At 42.2% G+C, this 21017-nt stretch overlaps 1 protein-coding gene across 3 annotated transcripts in view; it reads right to left on the bottom strand.

Annotated features, from left to right (window-relative positions):
- VAV3 (vav guanine nucleotide exchange factor 3) overlaps positions 1-21017 on the bottom strand; it is a 275259-nt gene that overhangs the window by 120133 nt on the left and 134109 nt on the right. For all 3 annotated transcript variants that reach the window (XM_073571669.1, XM_073571670.1, XM_073571671.1), the window contains 6 exons: positions 19267-19378; positions 15084-15176; positions 13405-13473; positions 8184-8287; positions 7186-7285; positions 5342-5437 (listed from right to left, as the gene is read on the bottom strand). In XM_073571669.1, the coding sequence (XP_073427770.1) occupies positions 5342-5437; positions 7186-7285; positions 8184-8287; positions 13405-13473; positions 15084-15176; positions 19267-19378 (574 nt within the window). The remainder of the gene's footprint in view (positions 1-5341; positions 5438-7185; positions 7286-8183; positions 8288-13404; positions 13474-15083; positions 15177-19266; positions 19379-21017) is intronic.

Here is a 21017-nt window from a genome sequence, read left to right as displayed (position 1 = left end):
GGTTGACCCCATGGACATGGACACTGTGCCTCACTGTGTCCGAGTTGCAGTCACGTCACCACGCCATGGATGACAGGGTGTGCCAGCCCCGTGATCAGGTGCCGCCCATGCAGGCGCACTGTGCGACTATGGTCAGCTGTGCTGTGAGAGGCTCACGGTTGGCTTGATGATACGGACGCTCCCCTCTGAATTGTGGAGAGACACACCCTGCATATGCCCCTATTCTTGGAATGAATAGCGCTTTTTCGAGAGAGTGTGGGGCCTGTGATTGGCCATCATTTACATAGGCGCAGTATACCCCTAAGGCCAGTTGCCCTTGGAGTGAGTGATAATGACTAAGGCAATGCTGATGCTTTCTTTTGATTGGAGGATCAGCGTCTAAGCTCATTTTGATTCATATTGGGGTTAATTACCTATTAATTGTAAATTATGCTATATTTTAATATCACCTTACGGGTCTATGTATATTTTGGCTATTTTGATGCTTATTAAATGTTTGATTTTAGGTATTTATGGGGGCTGCGTCGTTGTAGTGATTGGTGTAAGTCTGTAAAGCACACTGTATTATCCCGCTCTATTGCTCCATGTTTGTACTTGAAAAGACCTACTATAGGTCTAAACGTTGTACATGATTTGGGCAAAATAAACTTTATTTTAATTAAACACCCTGGAGTTGGACGGTGTCTGCCGCACGTATATTGTGCATGAGGAGATAGCTGTCAATCACTATTAGGACCGCCCACCGGACTTGTATACATATAGACACTGAGGATTTCAATGAATAAAATGCAAGTATACTGAATACTTTTTCAATAAACCTATATCACTGTGCTCAGCTTCCCCTTTTATATAACATGTTGTCCACAGATCAAGGTGCATGTACATCGTGACAGGTTCCCTTTAAGATGTGTGATCCACTCAGTGCAAAGAGATCGCAGGGAGCCAGCGGAAGGCCCCATGGCTCCCTTCTTGGTACTTCTGTCCTGTTCTTTATAATAAACCATAATTTTTACCCTGTACTGCAATATTACAGTATACAGAACAAGAGATCCCCTGTAGGGAAAAAAAAAACCGAAAAATATAATGAAAAAATATAAAAGTTTGAAGCACTCTCCTTTCTAAGTAAAAAAAATAAAAAAGTCAAATAAATAAACAACACGAAACAATCACTGACCTCAGGGAGACCAGTCAAAGAAAACACTGCGGCAGCCGGCAAAGGCGCTCAATCAGTGAAATCCTAGGGGCAATGCTAATAAATAAACAAGTTATGGCTCTAGGAAAAAGGGGAGGGAAAAAAACAAAAGTTGAAACATGAAAAAACAAGCGTGGAAAGAAGGTCTAAAAAGCTGTAAAATGTTTCATTATGTAATGGTTATGTTTCATTTATCAAAAAAATGGGAAAATTTGGCATTAAAAGTGTTATTGCAATAACTGCTTACTGATGGGTGGTATCAGGTGATGGACCCCACCAATCTTATACTCATGACCTATCCTACGGTTAAGCCACCAGTGTAAAAGTAGATGCAACACCGTGAAAGTGAATCTATCAGCAGGTTTTTTGCTATGTAATCTGAGAACAGCATAAAGTAGGGTCAGAGACCCGATTCCAGCGATGGTCACTTACTGGTCTGCTTGCTCTAGTTTCAGTGCAATCAGTGTTTTATCAGCAGGAGATGAGGACTAGTTGTCAAGTGGCAAGCAGTCCAGCTAATTGTCAAAACCCCGCCCCCTCTGATTGGCCGCTTTCTGACAGTGTACACAGGAAGCGGCCAATCAGTGGTGTGGGCGGAGTTATACACAGCTCAGAATGCTGACCAAACTTTTTATAGAGCAAAGAAAACAGGAATTTTATCAAAACTGCAGCAAGCAGTCCAGTAAGTGACACATCACTGGAATCAGGGTCTTTGCCCTTACATTATGCTGTTCTTAGATTACATAGCAAAAATCTGCCGACATTCCCTTTTATTCCGTGCGTAAGTTCCTCTTCTCTCCACATGATTTCACTTGTAAGAGCAGCAGTTTATTCATTACAGACGTTCTTCGTGTGGTGTTTCCGGTCATACTGTCACTAGTATGTCTAGAAGAGCAGTCACCCCAGTTCTCAGGCACCAGTAAAACACAATTTGTAGAATTTCAGCTTCCCTTCCGAAAGCACAAGTTACTACAAAAAAAAGTATTAAATGGCCTGCAATTTGTGACACTATAGTGCAGTAATTCTCACATTACGAGGGAGACGTTTACTATGGATCAGGGACTAGCTTCAATGAGGTTATGTATGGCGGTAGACGAGAGCAGATGAAAGCGGCTATAAGGGAAAACGGCATCCATCAACAGCACTTAAAGGAAGCAAAGAATTGTAGATATTTGTATGGTTCAATGGTTGAAACAATAAAGTGGAGCAATAAATGGAGTTAGAAGGCATATTCATAGGGAACCTGGAGAATATATGAATACTCTCGTCCTCAGGCTACTCTGCAAATATTGAAACTGGTATCATTTGAGAATGCAAAAAAAGAGAAATAAATAATTTGGTCTCCTCCGAGTGTAGTTTGTTCTGTGGGCTAAAGCCGCACTTGTTTGTCAAAGTGACAGTTCTCCGGCATCAGCAGCGGGTCAGAGGCACGGCAAGAATTATAGATCTCTTCTGCTTCTAATCAGCCTCCAAACAGCCATCAAACGCAACGCGCACTATATCTTCCCGCCCTAATTAAATGCTCACCTGAAGGCTGCCCGCTCCTTACAGGCGGCGAGTTGAGATGTCATTCTTAAGCTAAGCCTGACAGCAATAACTTCATCCCTCAATTCAGACATCTTCTGCCATGAATCCAAAGTAATGATAACCAAAATAGTGAAGTCATATAAAGCAAAAAATGAAAAAGAAAAAGAAAAAGAAAAAAAGCGAAAACAGTATAGCAGAAAATGAATATAGCATTCAGTACTAGACTGATTTGTGCCGGAGTAAAAGGAACCAAGCCTTAACTGTTTCCTCTTTTTCCTCCAAGTAACTGTATGAGGACTTCTTTTTTTGCAGGATGAGCCGTAGTTTCAAGTGACACCATTTACTTTACAATATCAGACTGAAAAAAATGACGAGTGGTAAAATTGTGAAAATCCACCATTGTTTTGTGGGGTTTCGCTTTTACAGCATTCATTGTGCAAAAAAAAACCGAGTTGAGTCGCATTTTCCGAGTTTTTTTTTTTTTTTGTAGTGAGCTGTTTTTATTATTACCATTTTGGGGTACAATTGATTTGATTGTTTTATATTGCATTTTTTGGATGACATGAAGTGATCAAAATTAACATTTCAATTTTTTTACTTTACAGTGTTTATTTTATGGGTTAAATAATTTAATATTTTTAGATTCTGGACTTTTATAGACATGAATATACCAAATATGCTTATTTTTTATTTCTTTAAATTTAATTTGGGAAAAACACATTGATTAAAAATGTTATGCATTATTTTTTATGATTATTCGGGTACTCCGGTTTCCTCCCACATTCCAAAGACATACTGATAGGGAATTTAGATTGTGAGCCCCATCGGGGACAGCGATGATAATGTGTGCAAACTGTAAAGCGCTGCGGAATATGTTAGCGCTATATAAAAATAAAGATTATTATTATTTTTAGTAGATTCTTTTCTTATTCTACATTACATTTTATTATTTAGTCCCCATAAATTAAATAAACTTTCAATCGTTTGACTGTACTTATATGGTGCAAGTGACTTCATCTCCGCCTCTTGGCATCCCTGTCTTTTCTTTTGAATACCTAACCCGGCGCGACATCACATGAGTATCAGGCGTCAACAAATGCTGTGCCAGTCTGTTTAACCTAAAGAGGAGCCAAGGATGCCATCAGGTAGGAGCTGATTCTCAGGGCTCTTGTCTGCTGCCCCAGATTAACAATGCAGTCGCTGGACTGGATCTTGCAAATCGATTTACACCATCTGTACTTGTGCAATATACTGCAATGCTTCAGTTCTAATCTCCTATGAAGCTCAGCCTGTGGCTGAACTTCACAGAAGTATCAGGATGGCAGCGACAGGGGCCTTCAGCAGGCCTCCAAGCTATGGCAACCTACCTGCACATCGCAGGGAGCCAATGAGCATCTGAAAGGTTGCACCACCCAGATGGAATGACTTAAATGCTTCTGTCAGTGACTGAAAGCGTGTTTTAAGAAGTTACACAAAAGCGAACAGAGCTAGCTCAGATTGCTGTTTTTAGAGGTAGGTACTGACTGTATAACACAGCCCATACCTGCCATCTGTGGAGCAAGCTCACCTGATCCACACAGCCCAACCCGCTTCAGGCCAAATATATATATGATGGAGTATTAAGGGGTTAAAAGGCACACCCATCATAATAAACGTGATGCATCTTTACCTGTCTATTCAGCAGGCACATATTGCCAATATAATTTTATGGTGCAATTTATTGCCTAAATTATAGTGAATTTGTCACATATGGTCGCGCAGACCAGTCCAATCTGATCCCACCTACTTTTGTAGAAGTGTTTCAAAATTATTCAAATATCAAAATAATTTCACTTCTGTCCGTTTCATTGAAGTGAATCGCTGGTCACGCATGTGCATGATCATTGCTTTCATATGGACGATTTTGAGACCCCCATTCTCAGGACACCAAACTCTTACCATCGTTCTGGGGTTAGATAATAAATGTTGTTTATGGAACAACCCTTGTGAGGAAAGAGTGCACTGCGAACCCAGCCCAAAATAATCCTGTACACAGTGGTGGCAGGAGCCGCCAACTCTATGTGGCTAGTTTATGGAGACAGTGGTAAAATGGCTTCAGGGAATGAGGGGTCAGAAGACACCAGTTTTCCCTAATGATGAGGGTCCTAAAGGTGGAAGGCAAGACTTAGAGTTGTCAGCGCACAGGTACACTACACGTAGAGGAATAACAATAAAAGGGTAGTAATTGTACAGGGCTTCAGGCTTTAAAGAAACATTTGGGTGCTATATCCGTAGGCTGCAATCACCTGCTCATGTGACATGTCTATGTGCCACGCGGACCCATGGAACTTCATGGATCTTTTCACACCTCCATGAAAATCACAGAACCAGATATAAGATCCGTGAGACTCAGAGCATATCCCATTACGATCCGATATTGAGAATCAGAATAGGACTTAGTCGATGGCTTTGTGTGCTATTCGATTACACATCAGGCAGCACACCGACACTTCACACCGATGTGTGAATTAAGCTTTAGACTGTACACTGACTGACCGCAGAAAGGCAAATTAACACCACTGGAGCAACGGCAATGGAGCTACAGATGATTCAATGGGTCAGGATAGGAAACCTCTCACTTACCTGGAGCAGCAAGTGATATTTCAGCACCCTCTGCATGGGAACAACAAGAAGGTCTCGCAGGGTGAATTTCCCATTATTGGCCCGTTTTGAACATTCCTGTTTGAAAAGAACAATTAATTCTCCAATTAAAATGCTTTGTTGGCGGATTCTGGATGGGAACGATTTCCAACAAATTTTAGTTCACACACTCTATTCACAACTTAAAGCACCACTCCAGAGTTTTGTTTTTCTTTATTTCACTGCTGGATTGGGATCACAAATGTCTGATCCCTGTCTGCAGTAAATACTTACCAGTTGATGTCTTCTTTTCTTCACGGAACCTCTCTGGTCCCATTCTGCCATCTTGTAAAAGCAGCTTGAGACTGACCGGAAGTCAGAGGTAACAGTGACAAGATCTCAAAGTAAGTCTATGAGGCCTCTTTCTGGCCTGGCTCTGGCCTCGTAGTGACCTCGTAGTGACCTCGCTCTGGCCTCGTTCTGGCTTCATTCTGGCCTCACTATGGCCTTGTTCTGGCCACACTTTGGCTTCACTCTGGCCACTCTCTGGCCTCACTCTGGCTACGTTCTGGCTCCCATAGACTTACATTGAGAAGTGACCTCCGACTCACCCAGTAAACACCGGAGCAATCAGGCAGGTCACAACCAGCAGGAGACATCCAGAGCGGCTCCGAGAACATAAGAAGATTGTGACTGGTAAGCTTATTACTAGGGGCAGGGAACAGGCGTTAGTGATACATGTCCGGCTGTGAAGTAACAAGAAATGGTGTTTTTAGTGTTCTGACCTTGCTCTGGCCTCGTTCTGAGATTTTAGTGTTGAGAACACAGGTTAGATTCGTATCTACACTCATGTTCATGTTTTCTGTTCCATCATAAGAACAGAAAAAAGTAAATAATGCAGATCGGCCCCTGGAGGAGCGCCAATGATGTCAAATAGATCCCACTGATTGTAATGAAGTTTGTAATGAGTTCTGTCTGGTTTATATCATGATGCGCTGTCATTTTAATGCAAAACCTAACTCTGCATACTGCACTATTGTTTCCACATAGTTAACATGAAATTTGTGAACATTGCAGTAAAGTGATAACCCCTATCTATATGGCCGCCTAACATTAGGGACCACTGTAAAAAGTGGCTCATTCTCAGATACCCTCTGAAGAACCTCGTATTTGTTTGCTCAATAAAATAAAAACAATGGCAGTCTACACGTTAAAGGGTAATCCCATCTTGTACTTTTATGGTATATCCACCAGACATGCCACAAGGACCCACATCTATCTTAAGAATATGGTCTCGACATTTGCTGTTTCCAGTAGAGGGTTTTTCTGACTTTCCTTGCAAATCAGTTGGAATTCTGCCCACCTCGCCACTGCCACTTGGGTCCGATTCTTAAGACAGACATGCAGTCAGTCATTGGGATCCACATCTACTATACATTTGTGACATATCCACAGGTTTGCTAGATTGAAATACCTCATTAAATCATCAATTAGCCCCTTTCTTCATCTTGTCATGTCTCTTATACATTCCTTTCTTTTTCTGGCATTTCCTATAGTACCACTGCAGAATTGGCATCGATACAGAATCAGCTGCTCCGCATTCCTCCTATAACCACTCCACTATGCTAGTCACCACAGGAGTAAGGGCAACCGGACATTCACCCTCTTCATTCTGTTACTAGTCAGTGACCCAAATGTTTTAAGTGTTGCCCAGCAAAGAAGGTGCAAAATAAAATATTCAATTGGCAGTGACAAGACCCTCCAGATAAATTATCACAATGGTGAGCAGAATCTCAAGATGGCAGAACAGGTATTATATGATTAAAAAATTGGATACCCGGTCTTACCTCCAGCTTTAATCTGACATCTTCTCTGGTTTTGGAGATGCTATCCAGGATAGATATGGCGGACTCTACCAGACTACAGTATTCTCCATAGATGAGAAGTCTGATTTTGAAGAAAAGCAATTGTGTAGACGGTTAATGAGATGACATAGTACATACAGAAAGCAAAATTACTGCTAACATCTGATGATAGCCAAGGTTCTGTTCACACGGCGCTTCTGTCATGTGGTGGAAGTATTTATATATCAGCAGGATCTCATGAATGTATTGCTTATGTGGAGTAAATGGGCGGCATACAGATACTTCCAGCATATTCACATTATGGGCTCATTCATGTCATTTTTTCTCGTATGAGTGTTATCAGTGGTTTTCAGGGAAAGCACTTATACCTATGATATTCTGTGGGGCTGTGCACATGTCCGATTTTTTTCCTCAGACCGAGTGGCCCGTTTAAAAAAATGGAGACATGACCAATTTTGATCCGAGGGTCAAATCAAAATTGACAATGCAAGTCTATGGGTACGTGAAAAAATCGGACGGCACTCGGATGTCTCACTTATGTAGTGGACAATACTTATTACAGCCGGGTTCCATTTTTCAAGTTTTTAAAATACATACAGCAAATTTTAAAGGAAACCTGTCACACTGGATAATGCTATTTGTCTAAAGAGATAGGGTTAATCTGAAGGTTAATATCGTTAGTATGGTGCCCAGAAGGCATCCTGAGAAAATGTACTTTATTCCTCCCTTTATTCCTTTTCCTTTTATTCCTCCCCCTGTTTTCCAGAAGCGGCTACAGTAACCACTCAGTCACAGTGTGCAGCGGCTGTGAGCACCGCAGAGCTGGTGTGAGAGCACTTTGAGAGGTGACTGTAGCGGCACCGGTGCGTCACTACGACAAAGCCTGCCACACTCAGGAGTAATAAAGTTCACGTTCTCTTCATGTAACATGACTGGCTGTCTTAAAATTTTGGTAAAATTCTCAAAGGAAAACACCATACCTCTCTTTGTATTTCAAGAAGATCTGGTATAAATTTTGGCTGTTTTTATGTGAGATGGAGTCGTTGACTTCTAGCACTAGGCTCCTGTGCACTTTCACTAGCTCCTGCGTGCAAAACAAAGATATGATAAGACTGCATTCAAACAGTTATTTAGCATCTGTGTTAGCACAATTCCCACACTTGCCATGGTGCACACAACATTTTCTTCTCAGGCAGGTTCTGAAGCAAACCCACCGTACAAAAATGCTAACCAATGGTCAAATGAATGAGCATACACATTTCTATGTAAAAACGACTTGCTAAATATACACTGCTCAAAAAAATAAAGGGAACACTTAAACAACAGAATATAACTCCAAACTTCTGTGAAATCCAACTGTCCACTTAAGGCCCCTTTACATTTAGCGATGCACCAGCGATCCGACCAGCGATCCGACCCGGTCAGGATCGCTGGTGCATCGCTAAATGATCGCTAGTGAGCTGTCACACAGGTAGACCTCACAGCGATGCAGCAGCGACGCAGCGCACGATACTCACCTTTCACACACAGCGATCCTGACATACTCCCGCCCGCCTCCACGCGTCACTCGTCGGCGCCAGCAGGAAGCCCAGCAGGAAGCGCCTGACGAGAAATGGAGCTGGACATTCTCGCGCGATCAGCGATGGACAGCGGAGGAGCCGGTCGGAGGTAAGTATCACACATAGCGTTATCGCTATGTGTAAAACCCCCTTTAGGACGCAACACTGATTGACAATCAATTTCACATGCTGTTGTGCAAATGGAATAGACAACAGATGGAAATTATTGGCAATTATCAAGACACTCTCAATAAAGGAGTGGTTCTGCAGGTGGGGACCAGCGTCTGTCAGCGTAGTGTCCAGAGGCTGGAGGTGCTACCAGGAGACAGGCCAGTACACCAGGAGATGTGGAGGGGGCCATAGGAGGGCAACAACCCAGCCGCAGGACCGCTACCTCCACCTTTGTGCAAGGAGGAACAGGAGGAGCACTGCCAGAGCCCTGCAAAATGACCTCCAGAAGGCCACAAATGTGCATGTGTCTACACAAACGGTTAGAAACCGACTCCATGAGGATGGTCTGAGGGCCCGACGTCCACAGATGGGGGTTGTGCTCACAGCCCAACAAATTCACCACTGGCGCCCTGTGCTCTTCACAGATGAAAGCAGGTTGACACTGAGCACATGTGACAGACGTGACAGAGTCTGGAGACGCCGTGGAGAGCGATCTACTGTCTGCAACATCCTTCGGCATGACCAGTTTGGCAGTGCGTCATTAATGGTGTGGGGTGGCATTTCTTTGAAGGGCTGCACAGCCATCCATGTGCTCACCAGAGGTAGCCTGACTGCCATTAGGTACCGAGATGAGATCCTCAGACCCCTTGCGAGACCATATGCTGATGCGGTTGGTCCTGGGTTCCTCCTAATGCAAGACAATGCCAGACCTCATGTGGCTGGAGTGTGTCAGCAGTCCCTGCAAGATGAAGGCATTGAAGCTATGGACTGGCCAGACCTGAATCCGATTGAGCACATCTGGGACATCATGTCTCGCTTCATCCACCAACATCACATTGCACCTCAGACTGTCCAGGAGTTGGTGGATGCTTTAGTTCAGGTCTGGGAGGAGATCCCTCATGTCAACATCCTCCGCCTCATCAGGACCATGCCCAGGTGTCGTAGGTCAAATAGACACGTGGAGGCCACACACACTACTGAGCATCAATTCCTTGTCTTGAGGCATTTCCACTGAAGTTGGATCAGCCTGTAGTTTGATTTTCCACTTTGATTTTGAGTAGCCATCCAAATCCAGACCTCCATGGGATATTAATTTTGATTTACACTGATCATTTTTATGTTTTCTTGTTCTCAACGCATGCCACTATGTAATAAATAAAGATTTGCAGCTGCGATATTTCATTCAGTAATATCTACGATGTGGTATCTTAGTGTTCCCTTTATTTTTTTTGAGCAGTGTATGTTCAGGCTTTGAGTGAAGCAGACCGTTCTCCAGGAAGCTTCAGCTCTGAAGACCCTCGCTACTTACATGATACTGTAAGTCAATGGGAAGGCTCAGAAGACACCATTTTTTCAGCGTTTTGACAGTGTTTAAGCTTGAGGAACATCTGTTAGTTACTTCATTGTTGAATGGTGTTAAAGTCCAGAAAAAGTCAGTAAAAAAGACCCAACAAAAATGCTTGAAAAACGCTCAAAAGAGCAGCAAAAAACATTGAAAAAGTCCTCAGGAAACAGCAAAAAAAAAAAAAAAAACTCTAAAAAAAGTCACTTCAGCAACAAAAAAACTCAGACATTTCCTAAAGCGTCTTCTTCTCGAAAAACCCACCTGGAAAAATTGATGTATGCTAAAAAGGAGCTCAAGATAACGGTATATGTTCAAGACTATTTCTGTGTACATCTACCATCATTACGGGGGGGAACATGTACAAAGACAACAGATCTAATAAAATACGTCATCTCTACTATGTGCATTTTGCCGAATGTCAGGATTGGCCTTAAAGACCCCAAAATTAATCTTATAGACCACCATTTCACTATATTCAGTGGATTTTAAATGAATGCTTCATTTTTCACATTTGATAACGCATTGTACCGGAGGTAATGTGACTGAATGAGAATCCTGAATTCAATGATTAAGAGGTGGGGCGCAGTACTGTTGGACATATACTGTTATGCATATATAAAATGTAATAGTAATCCTGACTGTGATCATAATGAGATGAACAGAACGTGGTTGGCTATTATTAGGATCAGTGGTCAAAAGGTAGTGTCCCAACAGCTACACTATTTTAGGAGGTTTCTTTAATGCAGATATTAAAGGAAATCACCAGGTTTTCACTACCTAATCTGAGAGCAGCATGATGTAGGGGCAGAAACCCTAAGTCCAGTGATGTGTCACTTACTGTCTGATTAGTGTATTTTCTATAAAATCATTGTTTTATCAGCAGGAGATTATCAATAAAGGACTAGTAAACCTTTTGCATTGCAGTCCAACCACACCCCCACCACTGATTGGCAGCATACACAGAAAGCTGCCAATTAGTGGTGTGGGCAGGATTATACAGCGCTCAGCAATCAGAGAACTGCAGCAGAGAAAATTTGGATTTTAGTAAAACTGCAGAAAGCAGCCCAGTGAGTGACACATGGTAGGAATCAGGATATCTGCCCCTAAATCATGCTGCTCTTTAATGGGTGTGTAAAAAGCCTGGTGATAAATTATCTTTAACACAGAACGTGAAAAGAAACAACGAAATTCTTAAAGTATGTTTAACATAACTGCTTGATTTAAACAGTAGATAATTATCCTATGATGCATTCTATTTAAATGAACACATACAGTGGGTACGGAAAGTTTTCAGACTCCTTTAAATTTTTCACTTAAATTTCATTGCAGCCATTTGGTCAATTCAAAAATTTTTTTCCTCATTAATGTACACTCTGCACCCCATCTTGACTGAAAAAAACAGAAATGTAGAAATGTATGCAAATTTCTTAAAAAAGAAAAATTGAAATATCACATGGTCATAAGGATTCAGACCCTTTGCTCAGACACTCATATGTAAGTCACATGCTGTCCATTTCCTTGTGATTCTCCTTGAGATGGTTTTACTCCTTCACTGGAGTCCAGCTGTGTTTAAATAATCTGATAGGACTTGATTTGTAAAGGCACACACCTGTCTATATAAGACCTCACAGCTCACAGTGCATGTCAGACCAAATGAGAATCATGAGGTCAAAGGAACTGGCCAAGGAGCTCAGAGACAGAATTGTGGCAAAGCACAGATCTGGCAAAGGTTACAAAAGAATTTCTGCAGTACTCAAGGTTTCTAAGAGCACCATGGCCTCCATAATCCTTAAATGGAAGAAGTTTGGGACCACCAGAAGTCTTCCTAGACCTGGCCGTCCAGCCAAACTGAGCAGTCGTGGGAGAAGAGCCTTGGTGAGGTAAAGAAGAACCCCAAGATCACTGTGGTGGAGCTCCACAGATGCAGTGGGGAGATGGGAGAAAGTTCTACAAAGTCAACTATCACTGCAGCCCTCCACCAGTCAGGCCTTTATGGCAAAGTGGCCAGACAGAAGCCTTTCCTCAGTGCCAGACATATGAAAGCCTGCATAAAGTTTGCTAAAAAAAACACATTAAGGACTCCCAGACTATGAGAAATAAGATTCTCTGGTTTGATGAGACGAAGATAGAACTTTCTGGTGATAATTCTAAGCGGTATGTGTGGAGAAAACCAGGCACTGCTCATCACCTGCCCAATACAATCCCAACAGTTAAACATGGTGGTGGCAGCATCATGCTATGGGGGTGTTTTTCAGCTGCAGGGAGAGGATGACTGGTTGTAATTGAAGGAAACATTAATGTGGCCAAGTACAGAGATATCCTGGATGAAAACCTCTTCCAGAGTGCACTGGACCTCAGACTTGGTCGAAGGCTCACCTTCCAACAATACAATGACCCTAAGCACACAGCTAAAATAACAAAGGAGTGGTTTCAGAACAACTCTGTGACCATTTTTGACTGGTCCAGCCAGAACCCTGACCTAAACACAATTGAGCATCTCTGGAGAGACCTGAAAATGGCTGATCACCAACGTTCACCATCCAACCTGACGGAACTGGAGAGGATCTGCAAGAAAGAATGGCAGAGGATCCCCAAATCCAGGGGTGAAAAACTTGTTGCATCATTCACAAGACGACTCATGGCTGTACTGGCTCAAAAGGGTGCTTCTACTCAATACTGAGCAAAGGGTCTGAATACTTATGACCATGTAATATTTCTTTTTTAATAAATTTGCAAAAATTTCTACGTTTCTGCTTTTTTCAGTCAAGATGGGGTGCAGAGTGTACATTAATGAGAAAAAAATTAACTTTTTTGAATTTACCAAATGGCTGCAATGAAACAAAGAGTGAAAAATGTAAAGGGGTCTGAATACTTTCCGTACCCACTGTACACTGTTATGGATGGTTGAACATTAAATATAAACTGTAAGCATCCAAAATACCATCTTAGGTACGTGCTTAGATGTCTGTGGCTATAGGAGAGCCATGGCGCACATCCATTGTATGGCTTTGATGATAATATACGTTTTCTACCCCGTCTTTGTCTCCAGCATGTTTTATGTTATATAGAATAACTGGTGCACAGGGATGATAGTAAAACCAACATTTTTAAATGTATTTGACTTACAGGAATATTAATAAATATTTTTTGCAAGTCTGCTGTAGGCAAGAATTTCTTCAGTGGATCCATAAAGAACTGTAAAAGAAGAATCAAATGTGAAACCATTTGTTATTGCTCTACTTCACCAAAAAAAAAATGTAAATTGTGAAATAGTCTTAAAGTAACAGTGAATGGCTCCTATGCAGACCAATGAGTTTCCATGGACGCAGACTAGAAATAAATTATTTGTAAAATGATCCGGAATCCTACGTTACTCTCTCCAGTCTAACCCTCTCGTATCTACCCAAGTGCCTAAAACTGTGGTGGTGCCACAGAAGTGCACAAGGATGCGGTCTATCTCAGCCCACTCCCAAAAAAGAAGGGCACCCAATGAACCTTTCCTCACCCCTCTGGACTAATCGGTAACAGTGAAATACCCTGACTGGAAGCAGGTGAACACCCTGAAATTTCCAACTAGGGTGCCATAATATATTTTCTTCTGATCATTGGGTGAGGCCAAACCCTCTGACACCAGAAGACACTAAACTTGATGTTAGCCAAAAGGCAGATAAATAATCCCCTTTATAGCTCACTTATGAAAAGTAAAAGAGGTAAAAAGGGAGTAAAGCATGAGTTCAGAATTATAGGGGTTTAAAGGGTAAAGTTTTTTTTTGATGAGAGTGCTAAGTCAGCGTAAGGCGGGGTCACACATGCGAGAAACTTGCACGATTCTCGCATCTCAATACCCAGCACTGCCGCCGGTACTCGGGAGCGGAGCGTGCGGCTGCATAGAAATACATGCTCACGAGTGTCGGGTATAGAGATGCGAGACTCCTGCAAGTTTCTCGCATATGTGCCCCGGACCTAAGGCAATTTATAGGCCATGCAATGCTCCCCTGGGAACTGAAATATGCAAATAACCTCTTCTGAGAATAAGAAGACTTCAAATCTGGTACCACCTGTTAAAGGTAGCAATTCTGAAAGTCAATATCGACCCAAGAACGAGCCTTGCCATACGATATAGTAAAAGAAGCAAAACCAGATACTCCATTTGCCGACACGCGTTTTGGGGTGTTTGCCCCTGGTCAGTACAAAGCAGGAGGACTGATTTGGCTGGGTGAGAGGCCTCTCACAGGTGTTCTAACGGGCAATGTTTCTCCATGTGGGTAGCACCAAATTGATGCGAGGAAACTTATAGGCCATGCAATGATTTTCTAGAAATTTAAACCTGCAAATAGCCTCTTCACTGATGATGGGCAAACACCCTGAAACACATGTCTGCAAATGGACTGACTAGTTTGGCTTTGTATCCTAAGCCATGTGGCGATGCTCGATATTTACTTTTAGGGTTTCTAACATCCAATAGGTGGCGCTAGAGTGCTTGTCCTCTCTTTCTCTGAAAAGGCTGTTTGCAGAATTCAATGCTGACAGATGTAGCAGCCAAGTTCACTGCCGCACTATATAAGCAGTGTAACATGCCTGGAGCAATATGCTCTCTGCAATTGCAGCAGTTCTCATTCACTTTGAATGAGTGGCACAATATACAACCATCATGGTAGCACTAAGCACTCGCCGTACCACGGCCCTGAGTGCAGGGAGTGGATATTGTACACAGTAATACCCAGATGATCCCTCCTGAGTCCCTAGCATCCATTACAAGACGGATCATAATGAATATGTCATCCAGCCTGGACCCTGCCACATACCTTTTCTATAGATTCCAAGGTCTCTGAATATTTCTCCTCTGTATGCTTTATTTCTAAGAGGCAACAGCACCGAATGTCACTCTCTGCAGTCCTCTGCAAAGAAATAATAGCTAAATTAACAGAACAAAAGATAAATTACTGTAGCAATGATCTTAAAGGATTTTCCAACCTCCAAAACAAGGGCCGAATATGGTACAAATCCCCGACCACAGCAGTGAGGCGACCACCTCAGACTGCTGCTGTAGATTAGCCATGTATCAAGATGACAAGTCATCATGGAGAAAGACCCACGCGGGGGCCAGGGAGATATTGGTGTGTGACAAGCACTGGGTTACAAAGGAAAATACAAAACCTTTTGATATGCTCTGCTATCTATACAGCCTTTTAAAAATACTATATGGGGCTAAAATAAACGGAGCCTGACAGCACAAAATGACTGTTCAAACCAAGCAGCAGGGCTTGTGGGAAAGCCTTAAATTTAACCACCAAGAGTTCCAAATTTTTCCTAACACAAACTACTACACTGATTAAACACTGACATACATAAATCGTTTTCATATGACATGGTTTACTATATGTAAACCATGTGTCATTTCATGTTGGGTTCAGGAATGATTTTACTGAAGCCAGCAATTGACAATTGATTTAGCGGCTATTCTGCTATGTAGAACTCTATGAAATATAAATATATATATATGTGTGTCTCAATGACATGTATATATACATATATGTATTCTATGTGTATACAGTTGTGGCCAAAAGTATTGACACCCCTGCAATTCTGTCAGATGATACTCAGTTTCTTCCTGAAAATGATTGCAAACACAGATTCTTTGGTATTATTATCTTCATTTAATATGTCTTAAATAAAAAAACACAAAAGAGAATGAAGCAAAAAGCAAAACATTGATCATTTCACACAAAACTCCAAAAATGGGCCAGACAAAAGTATTGGCACCCTCAGCCTAATACTTGGTTGCACAACCTTTAGCCAAAATAACTGCGACCAACCGCTTCCGGTAACCATCAATGAGTTTCTTACAATGCTCTGCTGGAATTTTAGACCATTCTTCTTTGGCAAACTGCTCCAGGTCCCTGATATTTGAAGGGTGCCTTCTCCAAACTGCCATTTTTAGATCTCTCCACAGGTGTTCTATGGGATACAGGTCTGGACTCACTGCTGGTCACCTTAGAAGTCTCCAGTGCTTTCTCTCAAACCATTTTCTAGTGCTTTTTGAAGTGTGTTTTGGGTCATTGTCCTGCTGGAAGACCCATGACCTCTGAGGGAGACCCAGCTTTCTCACACTGGGCCCTACATTATGCTGCAAAATTTGTTGGTAGTCTTCTGACTTCATAATGCCATGCACACGGTCAAGCAGTCCAGTGCCAGAGGCAGCAAAGCAACCCCAAAACATCAGGGAACCTCTGCCATGTTTGACTGTAGGGACCGTGTTCTTTTCTTTGAATGCCTCTTTTTTTCTCCTGTAAACTCTATGTTGATGCCTTTGTCCAAAAAGCTCTACTTTTGTCTCATCTGACCAGAGAACATTCTTCCAAAACATTTTAGGCTTTTTCAGGTAAGTTTTGGCAAACTCCAGCCTGGCTTTTTTATGTCTCGGGGTAAGAAGTGGGGTCTTCCTGGGTCTCCTACCATACAGTCTCTTTTCATTCAGACGCCGACGGATAGTATGGGTTGACACTGTTGTACCCTCGGACTGCAGGGCAGCTTGAACTTGTTTGGATGTTAGTCGAGGTTCTTTATCCAACATCCGCACAATCTTGCGTTGAAATCTCTTGTCAATTTTTCTTTTCCGTCCACATCTAGGGAGGTTAGCCACAGTGCCATGGGCTTTAAAATTCTTGATGACACTGCGCACGGTAGACACAGGAACATTCAGTTCTTTGGAGAAGGACTTGTAGCCTTGAGATTGCTCATGCTTCCTCACAATTTGGTTTCTCAAGTCCTCAGACAGTTCTTTGGTCTTCTTTCTTTTCTCCATGCTCAATGTGGTACACACAAGGACACAGGACAGAGTTTGAGTCAACTTTAATCCATGTCAACTGGCTGCAAGTGTGATTTAGTTATTGCCAACACCTGTTAGGTGACACAGGTAAGTTACAGGTGCTGTTAATTACACAAATTAGAGAAGCATCACATGATTTTTCGAACAGTGCCAATACTTTTGTCCACCCTCTTTTTTATGTTTGGTGTGGAATTATATCCAGTTTGGCTTTAGGACAATTCTTTTTGTGTTTTTTCATTTAAGACAAATTAAATGAAGATTATACCAAAGAATTTGTGTTTGCAATCATTTTCAGGAAGAAACTGAGTATTATCTGACAGAATTGCAGGAGTGTCAATACTTTTGGCCACAACTGTATATCTATTTTTTTTTTGGTGTTTTAACCTGTCAGGAGCATGCTCAGTTAAAAAAACGGGATCCGTAGCTGGCATCCATCATTTGACGGATGACGACGGATCCTGCGCCCATAGGCTTTCATTCTAGCAAACGACGGACAGCGACGGATCCAGCACTGTCAGATTTTTCAATGGACACAAAAAATGTTGCTTTGTGCGTCGTGTTCTGCCGCCGGACAAAAAATTTTCGACGAATCTGGCGAACGACGGATGAAATGTGAGGCCATCCGTCACAATCCGTCGCTAATACAAGTCTATGAGAAAAAAACGGATCCGGCGGCATCCTTTGCCGGATCTGTTTTTTTCAAAAATTGCCGGACTGCGACTGATGTAAAAAAACTGATATGTGAAAGGGGCCTTACTTCATTTACTTCATAAGTGCAGAAATTGTGCAACATCAAAAACTCACCAAAAGCTCATTGTGGGAACCCAGCCCTACACAGTCTTATCCAGGTTTATTTAAGGGGGTTTTTCACTGATGTAATATTGATGCCATAATTCCTCTGATCCCAGAAAATCCTATTAAGCCAGTTTTGCATATTAGATAACTTAGTAGACTGACTTTTTCTGCAGACAAATAAGACAGACAGTTCAATAACCGGAACGCTAGGATCAGCCAAATGTTGGCTATATGGCTCCCAGACAACAGCAATAAATAGCGGCTAATTAGACGTAATTGAATGCTAAATAACTGAGCTCAACACTAAAATAGAAAGTCAAAGTCACAACGGAGCCGCCATTATAACGATTACTAATTATAATGATAAGAATAATTTTAATATTAAAATCAATTATTCTTGGTCTGTCAAAAGTCACCAAGTGGTTAAGACCATGGCAGTTCAGTGGTAGAAGAGGTAAGGGCCCAGATTCACCTTTGCCTTTTCACCTATTTTTTGTGTAGTTTTGCACTTTTTGTTTGCACCCAGTTCATTACTATATTTGGGCCTTTTTTTGCTTGCACCCAGTTCATTACTATATTTGGGCCTTTTTTTTTTGCTTGTACCCAGTTCATTACTATATTTGGGCCTTTTTTGCTTGCACCCAGTTCATTACTATATTTGGGCCTTTTTTGCTTGTATCCAGGTCATTACTATATTTGGGCCTTTTTTGCTTGTATCCAGGTCATTACTATGTTTGGGCCATTTTTTGTTTGCAGCCAGTTCATTACTATATTTGGGCCTTTTTTGTTTGTGCCCAGTTCATTACTATATTTGAGCCTTTTTTTTGCTTGTATCCAGGTCATTACTATATTTGAGCCTTTTTTTGCTTGTACCCAGTTCATTACTATAGTTGGGCCTTTTTTTGCTTGCACCCAATTCATTACTATATTTGGGCCTTTTTTTGTTTGCACCCAGTTCATTACTAATGAGAGGGAGTATAGCTAGGGGCTAGGATTGCGGGTATAAGTATAGGAGCTACGAGGAATCTCGAATACCCCTATGTCATGAGGTTTTCTCGTATTTAAAGAGTAAATACATTGCAAAGCTTCTCTATTGATGGAAATGACAATCATGGACCCGTAGACTTGAAGGGGTAATTTTGATCTGCAACTTGAATCAAAATTGGGCATGTCTCCATGATTTTTTTTGCAAACGCATGGTCCCCAAAAAAACAAGGACATATGAACAGCCCCATAGATTATAATGGGAACATATTCTACCCATTAAAATCATGGACAGAAAAAGTATGTGAAAAATGGGCGTCTGAATGCAGCCTTATAGTTTGGTGACAGACTACAGTTACGTTACTCTGAACTGTCCATACAGTGGGCACGGCGACCTCAGCCTTCATAAGGTCTTCATACACTTCATCCGCTTCATCCTCCCTGTACACGCAGTCGTAATACAACTCATCATCTTCTTCCATCCCAGATTCACTGCAAACGAAAAAGCAATAGACTGATATCAACCAGATCCATTTTATGCTTGATAAAGTTGTCATATTTGTGAGATATTCTGTAGCACCATTTTCCTTTTGCTTTATCTATTATTTTCTGATGAGTCTGCGGACGTGGAATTTATCATGAAATCCATACCAAAAAGAATATAAAAGATGCTTAAAATAAACTTAATATAAGCTTATCATCAGGGCCGACGTTAGGGACAGGCAGACTAGGCAGCTGCCTTGGACCCCCGCTCCCCCAGGGGCCCCCAGCTAGCGGCACATCACGCAGTCGCTATGGGGCCCCTGTGAGGCAGGGGGGCGCGCCTGTCCCCAGCGCCGACTCCCCCCGCCGCCGAATTGAACTATACTGGCGACTGCCGGTACAGTTCAGAGCAATGATGGAGGAGAGAGCGTCAGCTGACGCTCCCTCTCCCATCATTCCCCGCTCTGCCTCTGACACAGCGGGTGTGCGATGACGTCATCGCGCTCTCACTGTGTACCAGGCAGTCCAGGAGACAGAAGCCAGGAGTAGCGCGGTCACGAGGAGAAGGTGAGGAGTGTTTTTTTTTTAATATATCAGTGTGAGTACTGGACTGTGGGGCCATTCGGGCGGGTGGCTATATACTATGCTGGGCTACATACCATGCTGGGGTACATAACATGCTGGGCTATATACCATGCTGGGCTATATACCATGCTGGGCTATATACCATGCTGGGTTATATACCATGCTGGGCTATATACTATGCTGGGCTACATACCATGTTGGGCTATATACCATGCTGGGCTATATACCATGCTGGGCTATATACCATGTGGTGCTGGGCTATATACTCTGCTGGGCTATATACCATGCTGGGTTATACCATGTTGGGCTATATACTATGCTGGGTTATATACCATGCTGGGCTATATAATATGCTGGGCTATATACCATGTGGTGCTGGGCTATCTACCATGTGGTTCTGGGCTATATACTATGCTGGGCTATATACTATGCTGGACTATATACTATGCTGGGCTATATACCATGCTGGGCTATATACTATGCTGGGCTATATACCATGCTGGGCTAAATACCATGCTGGGCTATATACCATGCTGGGCTATATACTATGCTGGGCTATATACTAGGCTGGGCTATATACCATGTGGTGCTGGGCTATATACTCTGCTGGGATGTGGTGATGGGCTATATAATATGTGGCTGTGTTAAATACCAAGGGGGTTACATTATATTATATGGGGAGGTGGGCTGAATTATATTCTATTTGGGGATACATTATATTCTATGGGGGGCTGTGTTATATTTATTATATTCTATGGGGGTTATTTCATCATACTCTATCAGGGGGCTACATTATACTATATGAGGAGGCTACATTGTATTCTATGGGGGGCTGCATTATATTCTATGGGGGGCTAGATTATATTGTATGGGTGCTTTATTATATTCTATGGGGGCTGCATTATACTATATGAGGATGGCTACATTGTATTCTATGGAGGGGCTACATTATACTATATAAGGGGCTGCATTATACTCTATGAGGGGGTTTCCATATATTCTATGGAGGGGCTGCATTATATTCTATGGGGGGGGTTACAATATATTCTGTGGAGTGGCTGCA

Source organism: Dendrobates tinctorius, unplaced genomic scaffold (genome assembly GCF_039654945.1).
Source record: "Dendrobates tinctorius isolate UK_male_01 unplaced genomic scaffold, ASM3965494v1 ptg000029l, whole genome shotgun sequence".
In the NCBI taxonomy this organism is placed as follows: domain Eukaryota; kingdom Metazoa; phylum Chordata; class Amphibia; order Anura; family Dendrobatidae; genus Dendrobates; species Dendrobates tinctorius.
The sequence above is the reverse complement of the archived record's forward strand: the minus strand, read 5'-3'. Positions and strand labels throughout refer to the sequence as shown.